The sequence below is a fragment of the Crinia signifera genome, chromosome 1, assembly GCF_055691185.1.
Source record: "Crinia signifera chromosome 1, ASM5569118v1, whole genome shotgun sequence".
NCBI classification, from domain to species: domain Eukaryota; kingdom Metazoa; phylum Chordata; class Amphibia; order Anura; family Myobatrachidae; genus Crinia; species Crinia signifera.
Window position 1 is genome coordinate 81139439 of NC_139217.1, and position 8852 is coordinate 81148290.

Consider the following 8852-nt stretch of genomic DNA (forward strand, 5'->3'; position numbering starts at 1 on the left):
TATTTACCCTGCACAGAAACAAAATAACTCACACACATCTAACTCTCTCTATTCATGTTACATCTGCCCCACCTGCAGTGCACATGGTTTTGCTCATTTTGAGAACAAATTTGTACTGCGATCAGATCTGAATAAGGGCCTGTGTTATAGCCTTCTATACACGTGTACACATATATATGTATTAGGATTAATTTCTGTTCCCATACAGGAAGAGAGTATTTCATATTTGCCGATGTTATTAGGGCTGTATTTGCAAGTTTCTCTTCCTTTATTGTACAGGATGGAAAAGACTATATTCCCCTTACAGTGACTCTGAGCATTGAAGAGGATTGTGGTCTCTCTGTGGCGACCTCACCTGTTTCCTGTACGGAAGGAGAGGAAATATGTGACGCTAAATTCTATTATGATAACGCAGCTGGAATACGGTACTGACCTATATATATGCTATATGCTGTACAACCCTTATGCACATGTCATTTATGTTTGAATGGAATACCGTATAGATGCTGACTATTTAGACTGATTTTAATGATTGTGTCAGGTTCCAGCTGTTTATATAATGTCTGCATGAATTTTGACTTATTTTCTGCGACGGCTCCTATCAGTGAGTAGGAGGGGGCTACCGCTGGCCACACCTGTCCACACTGATGGGTCTCTTTCAGTCCACGCCCTTAGGGCTGTTTCACACAGTACGGTTCCTGCCGCACGGTGAAATCCCGTACGGCCAGGGAGCCGTGCCGCACTCAGCAGTTGTGAATGGACACTATTGTGTCCATTCACACGGGACGGCCACGGCCCGGCCGCACGGCTGCAGCCGGATCCCCCCACTGGAAGGGACGGCTGCCGGGCTGTGGCCATCCCTGCCATTATAAAATTCTGAGTGCGGCGCGGCTCCCTGACCGTACGGGATTTCACCGTGCGGCAGGAACCGTACTGTGTGAAACAGCCCTAAGATCTCTACCAGTCCCCGCTACCAAGGTCCCCGTGCTGTACTATACAGTTGTTAGGCACATGTGCAGCACCAGCAGCAGTACTGCACAGGCACAAAAGCTTGGCTTCTGTGGACTGCGTTGGCTGCAACCCATAGAAGCTGGCTACAGCTGCATGGTAAGACAGGAAGTGACTTCCTGCAGGAACCCATCTCTCTGCCTTTTGCAGCCTGGACTGGCAGTCCTGGAGGGAGGAAACATCTCCCATTTGGACTGTTTGTCATGTGGTTGACTGGCAGGTAAGCCTTCCAATAGGAAGTTACTGTCAGCCACAGTGAAGTCACTGGCTTCACTAACGCTGAGGCGGTGGTAGATTTTACCTGGGGTGGGGGGAGGGGGGGTAGAGGGTTGCAGCCCATAAGTAAAAACCGCCACTAGTTATTTTTATATAACATACTGATTAAAAAATATTGTATGAAGTATTGAGACAATATTTAAGCTGAAGGCTTTACGTAAATTAAAACATATACAGTTAATTAAAAAAACTGAATTAACTGTTTTAATACATTTTAAGTGAGTGTTTTCATTAACTGGGATTTTCTTTTTTTTTTTTTTTTAAACGAGGAAACAGTTTAAGGGAGGGTATGGGATTGCATTGCATCCAAGTGATTGAATGTGACCATTAAATCAGAGCATGCGATTGGCAAAATAAATCCATTCATCTGCATATTTCTCAAGCCCAGTTCTTATGAACTAATAGTATTAAATACAGTGAATGGATGTTAATACTACCTGCTGTATGTAACTACTCTTAAGCCATACACAGTAATCATATTATTACAACTATACCACAGAGAATCTCCTTATAAATGTATATGTAAGTTGATATATATAACTTGCTGTATTATATAACATATATGAATTATGGATTAGCAATTTTAAGTTAAATTACCTGTGAAATTGTTAAATACCCTCTAGATCAGGCATGTCCAATGTTGGCCCTCCAGATGTTTTGAAACTACACATCCCAGCATGCTTTGCCACAGTGTTGCTATTAGAGAATGCTAAAACTATTGCAAAGCATGCTGAGATGTGTAGGTTCAAAACATCTGGAGGGCCAACGTTGGACATGCCTGATCTAGATCTTCCATTTTGGGAGTACTTGTGATTGCTTTATGAGTAAATTAGATATTTAATATTGTTTTTTTTTTTTGTAAACTACTGCACAGAAGAGGTATCTTAACAAACATGTATTGCCATTAGGTTAAATAAAAGCACAAAGATAAATAGCCGGCCTGTCAGCGTGAAGACATTTGAGGATATTCCTGTTGAGCCTACAGTGAAGGTGTCTCCCGAAGTAAGAAAACCTTTAATGAACTGTTTATTATGATACGATTTCAACTAACTACCTCCAATGTATTGAAAGTGTCATTTATATTTTAGGACAACCAGACAGACAGTGGGATGATTCTGGCATCAGAAGAGCTGAAAACACTGGAGAGCGTACCAAGCGATGTACAGTTCTTCAGGTACGTGGATTCATAATGACACTGAGATGAATGAAGTACAAGTACGGTACACTGTCACCTATTCCAACACTTGCTGATTTCTATCCCATCATACTATGGGCCAGATGTACTAAGCTTGAAAAGTGATAAAATCCAGAGTGATAAACCACCAGACAATCAGCTCCTACCTGCCATGTCACAGGCTGGGTTTGTAAAATGACAGGTAGGAGCTGATTGGCTGGTTGTTTATCACTCTCCATTTTATCACTTTTTGAAGCTTAGTACATCTGGCCCATGAAGCAAAAGCTTCGAAAGCTAGTCTGCTACCTTCTGTGTTGGTGCATGTGTGAGAAAGAGATATACTTTCACTCTCTGCCAGCAGATGGCAGTGTTTCGGAGACTCGCAGACACTATACATATATGCAGTATATATAGATGATAAATATATATATATATATATATATATATAGACAGTATATATATATGCCCATATGCTTCATTTTAATGACTTATTGGTTTATAAGAGTTACTGCAGTTATTCACTGTCTCACAAACCTCTCTAATTTTATTAACTTTATTAAGCCCCCCCCCCCCCCTTCCATTACATGAAGTGTTAAGCCAGGTCTCTGCATAACGTGGAGAAGCGGGCACCCTGAGTGGTCGAATGTTTTTAACCCCCCAGCAGCTGATAAGGAGAGCCATTATGCCCAATGTTAACTGCTTTCCTTATTGGCACCTCCTCAGGCCTGCGGATGCGCATTTTATAAAACCTCCCTCCTACCCCCAGCCGGGATTTTGGGTATGCACAAGATTTCTCTATTATCGCTAGATCTCATGCGCAGCCCAGAGCCAGCAGCAGGGCTAGCGTAGTCCCAGCGGTGGGTATGGGACAACGCTAGCCCTGAGCTGGTGAAGCAGGGGGGAGTGGGGGGCGGCGATTTAACGCCTTGAAGGCTGTTAATACATCGCCCCGGCCACTAATTACTGGGGGGGTTGCAGGGGAGAGCGTTACTTGGCGGGCTATCCCTAGCGCACCTTAGGTGTGCTTTTAGTACATATTAAAAACCTTAATCCCCCCCCAGTTAATTAGCGCTAAGTGCAGAAATGCACTTACTGCTAGTTCATACATCTGCCCCATTATTACTTGCTAGTACACCATCATGGGAACATCTTTTGGACCAATGATTATTTCTCTTCATTTTAGCCTTCTGATGCCCAGTAAAAGCAAGGAGTCCGTCACATCAGGATCTTCCAACCAAACCAGTGATTACCAGTCCGGGTACCACTCAGATGACACAGAAACTGCCAACGATACAAATGAAAAAACTCAGCTTCTTAAAAAAGACAGCCCGTCTGTGATTTGCTACGTGGAGAAGCACACTCACCAGGCTGTAGTGCAGCTGAGCACTGAAGTGTAGACGCTCAGGGCTGATACTGCTCCCATCAACAAATGCACTAATAGAGAGTCTTTGGCTGTGCATTCTGCAGCAGGAAACTCTACAAAGACGGGGAGATATTGTCTGTGTTTCTGCATTGCAACACACAGTTACTAACAGTGTATAGATTGTCAGCAGAATATGAACTTGTGGGAGCCTTTTTTTTTATTTGGACACCAAGTGTCCGTGAGAATCCAGTTTCCTGAAGACTGGAAGGGTCAACGTGGAATTTGCCCTCCTTCCGAACATACAATGGCCGAGTCTTTAACGTTGGACACACCCTGGATGTACTATGCGAGCCAAGACACATGACGGATATTGGCACACTGTTTCTAGGAAATCTCTATATATATTAGTATATGCATTCTTGTGCATTTATTCTTATACCTGACTGTGGACAAATGTACTGTACATCCTGCTTTGTGCTAACCGTGCAGAGAGGGTGTAAAATGAACAAATGAAAAGAGAGTTCTTTGTTGGTTCGATCACAGGATTCCGCTGTCATACACTGGCTACATGTTACTAGAAATGCCATTGGACAGTCTCTCAGTGCCTCTTAAATTAGGCAACCTGTAGTTAATATTGGGAGACATGGCATTATCCATCCAAACAGCATCTGCCAACCCGCAGTGCCATAGCGTGCTGTATATGGTAACATGTATGTATTATGCCCATTTCTCACCCTTGGCCAGATTCTCTAAGCTTCAAAAGTGATAAATTGGAGAGTGATAAACAGCCAGCTCCTAACTGCCATGTCACAGACTGTGTCTGAGAAATGTCATGCAGGAGCTGATTGGCTGGCTGTTTATCACTCTCCATTTTATCACTTTTGAAGCTTAGAGAACCTGGCCCCCTGTGAGATGGGTTTCTTGCTGCAATATCCATGCGCACTCCTTGTGGTATCCCAGGATCTGTACAGAGCAGCAGCCAAGTGAGCTAAGGATGGAGAATGACAAATGTGGGAGAAACGTGAAAAGAACTGGACACCAAATACATGCTATTATATTACAGGTGTGCTGTTGCTGAAGCACCTAATGGTATTGTATGGTATTGTACTCGGCTCTGTAGACAGCACTGGATTTATGCTAAAGGTGCCCATAGGTACAGTACAGACATGAATGGTTGATGTGTGATGCTAGAGGAAGCGCCCTTGAAGGCTGAGTGAGTGCTGTAATATATAGCGAGTGATAAAGCAGCTGGGGTGTATACAGGAGCTGCATATACTGTAGGGGCCGTTACGTGTCTGCCTTATGCTCCTACCTAATAATACATGGATATACAGTAATCCTCACCTCACCCAGCCATCTCGTTGTTCCCTACATTGCCTAGAACACGTTATATTTATATTAGTGGCTGGAAAACATGTATTCAAACATACAACCATCTAAGGGAGTCTTATCCGTTTTATATCTAAATGCAGAAGCTGTGATACTGTGTGTAGTGTGTGTTATAAGGTTCTACTTATTTATGGCATTATAAACAAATGTAATATATACTATTTATAAATATATGTGTTATTTGTATATACACATGAGCATTATTTAATAGCAAAAAATGACTATTTGTATTGAAGGTGTTTTGATTATCGGATTTCTAAACCTAAACTGCAAGTCGCATTATTTGACATGGCTACTAATAGCCGTAACCAATGTTCCCTCTAATTTTCCGAAGGCTGTGTGCGGCAAAAGATTTTGGCTGTGCAACTTTGGAAGGAAATTAAAATTTTTGTGCGTCACTTATATATAACTGGAAAATAACGTTCAGCATTTGTGTTAACTTTACTTCAAAATGATATTAAACATTCAAAACACAGCACACAATGTAGTTAATGGGTGAAACACACATTAATTGAGTCCACAACTGCAAAAAGGGACCACTGCTGCTTTGTGCGCTCTGTTGTAATGTCTGTGCGCACGCTCGCCGAGTTGTGTGCGCGCGCACACGCGCACAGCTTAGAGGGAACACTGGCCGTAACGCATCTGTATGTAAAAGTTCCAGGAGATAACTGGGACTGAAGGTTGGTGAGTTGCGATAACTGGGGTAATATTTATTTCCACAGCCAGGGGCAGCGTGAGGGGGTTACAAAGTGCTATGGCCTGCCCAAGCCATGCAGCCATACAGGGGCATAACTATGGGAGGCAATGGAGTCATCTGCCACCGGGCTCCTACTCCCAAGGGGGCTCCTCTCCTCCCCTGCAAGTTTGAATCAGTTAATTGTAAGCCGTCTATATCACTTCTGTGGATGACTCCCCCTCCTGACATAATTTTTGCAGGTGTCACACCCTGTATCTTTCCGACACCTCCCATGACCTTTCTTACTGAAAGCAGACACCTTACTAATTGAGCTATTTGGGGAGGGGGGGTACCAATATTTATCTTGCCTCCAGGAAACTGGGACAAACTTACGCCACTGCAGCCATACATTGGTCATGAAAAGTTTTACATTTATAACTGTGAATATTATTAGTAGAATTTTTTTATATTTTAGATTTCAAAACCCCTAAAAGAGTATCGTAAACTTATGAATGGGATGAGTATTTTTTAGGAAACTAAAGGTGACCCAATTAATGCAGAAAATTCTGTATTTTATACGATTTTAAAATATGCCACGTGTGGATGCTACATTTCAGTAAAGCTACTGTACTTAGTAAATGTTTAAGCCAACTGTATAAGAAACGGTTTATTTCTATTGTTAAAATTTTGTACACATATATTTTTAATATGTTTATTACAAGATGTATAATTAGTTTGAATTCACATAGTGAATAAAATATTTTTACAAAGAATGTTCTCAGCTTTATTGATCTAGAACCCCATGTGTTTGGGTCTAAAAGCATAATTTCTGCCTTATACTGTCATTGCCAAAGCCAATCACAGGAAGTCAGTACTATTTTTCAGGCAAAATAGGTCTGGAGTTCCTGGGGTGGGTGGGTGGATGAAAAATAAATAAATAAAGAGAGAGAGAGATATGTATTAGGGTGGCCAATCCCGGGATCAGCGGGATCCCGGGATTTGGCCCCCTAAAACACAGGGATTTGAATCCTGGGATTGGTAAATCCAATCCCGGGATTTCGGGATTAGACTGCGCATGCGCAGTCTAATGCCGGGCAGCGTCTGAGAATCGCTCAGATGCTGCCCGACTTCCCCTGTACCCGGCAGTGTGGCCCTGCGCAGCGTGACTAGGTCATAGGTCACGCTGCGCAGGCCGCACAGACAGCCAAAGAAGTGTCCTGCGTGCTGGCTCCCGGAGACCCCGCCTACCCACCCGGCTCACGGAGAACTCTCTCCCCCACCCGGCTTCCTGCCTGCTCCTGTCCTAGACAACATGCTGGCTGGCTCCCGGACACCCCGCCTACCCTCCCTGCTCCCGGCGACCCCTCCCGGCTCCACGCCCACCCTCCCAGCAACATCACCATTCCCATGTAAGGGCATTTTTTTCCCCCCGAATCCCGGAATTGAAAAAACCCCCCTGGGATTGGCTTTCCTAATATGTTATATTGTATTTAAAAATCAAAGGCACTCACAGGGGACTTAAAAATAAAACTTATCTAATGGAAATACATTTTGGCCCAGAACAGGTTCAGGAACCCAGTTCCTGATGATGTCATATTTAATTAGAGGTTCAGGAACTGAGTTCCTGCTGATTCCTGCTGAAAAATAGCACTGCAGGTATTTATAAAGATCAGCCAATAAGGGTTTGGTGTACAAACTGCATAACGGTCCAATCAGACATTGAAATGTTTTTCTTCACTTGATTGGACAAGATAGGATGGGGTTAAACGTGGATTTGAAAAGCTTCCCAAGGGTTCTCTACTTAGCAAGTCAACTAGGCTAGGGCCTGATTACAGGATATCCCATTAAGCTGTGTACACACTGGATGACTGTTTGAATGATATGCACAATAGCAGCCAGTTGTAACAACAATTTTCCAGTGTGTGCGCACTATGGGGGTTATTCAGAGCTGATCACTGTTGTGCAATTTGCAAAATGATCTATTATGGAATAACTGTGCATGTGTACGAATCACTGTGCGCATGCATGTCGCCAAACACTTCTGCTGCTGCGATAATATGCTCATTATATTTTCTTCCTTCCCCTTGTGCAACAACTCGCATCAGAAAGTACAGAGTTGTTGAGATGCCTGTGGTTGTGAACACTGCAGCATTGCAGCATCACTACACCGTTGATACTTGCTCAGTGTTTTTCCTCTATACATGGCCTCTCTGGCTGTGTGTCTGCATTTGGGAATGCAGCTGCATTCTCTGACACTCATTACCCACCAATGAGACAGCGGGGGGGGGGGGTTTGTTCGTTGCCACGTCAGGCCACCTCCAAGTCACTGCCCAGGAACTCCCATAGTGGTGCACTGCCTGACCTACTGCAAGTGTCTCCATATGCCACAGCGTCCGCATGTGCTGGAGCAGTTTTCTGGACTTTACACAAAAAGCTAAAACTGCTGCTGGGCAAAATAAAAATTCTGCAATTATCCAATTTATTCTCAGTGTTAGCGGAGGAAGCGCCCACAAAGCTGTGCTGCTGGCCGGATTTGAGCCACGGGTCACTAGTTGAATAAACCTGTTGTTCATGGTAATTTGTTTTCCATATGGGTGATGGTAAAACAATTGCACACATAATTTTATCGGATATAATTATAAAATGACATCATCCATCAAAACACCTGGATACAGTTATAAGTAAATATCTGTCTTCATCAGATGGTTTTCATTCTTTTCCTCTTTGAATTAAAGTACAATGTTAGCCCAGTACCAGAAAGGGAATTGGTTCGCTCCCCCCATACTTAAAACAGGAACTGGGCATGTCAGGAATTTAGGGATGTGTCTTCTTGGGGAAAAGACGTGGTCATATAATAGTAATAATACACGTTGCACCACATAGTAGTGTCCATTATTCACTACACGGCCTGTGCCCTATAACACTGACGCACTCCCTCACATTGCAACCTGTGTTCTATCACACTG

General features: G+C 43.3%; 1 protein-coding gene across 1 annotated transcript in view; it reads left to right on the forward strand.

The window, feature by feature from the left end:
- Positions 1-6659, forward strand: part of KDR (kinase insert domain receptor) — a 31082-nt gene extending 24423 nt beyond the window's left edge. The window contains exons 27-30 of the mRNA XM_083168321.1: positions 280-425; positions 2193-2286; positions 2373-2458; positions 3642-6659. Coding sequence (XP_083024447.1) covers positions 280-425; positions 2193-2286; positions 2373-2458; positions 3642-3855 — 540 coding nt within the window. The 3' untranslated portion in view covers positions 3856-6659. The remainder of the gene's footprint in view (positions 1-279; positions 426-2192; positions 2287-2372; positions 2459-3641) is intronic.
- The last annotated feature ends 2193 nt before the right edge of the window (positions 6660-8852 follow it).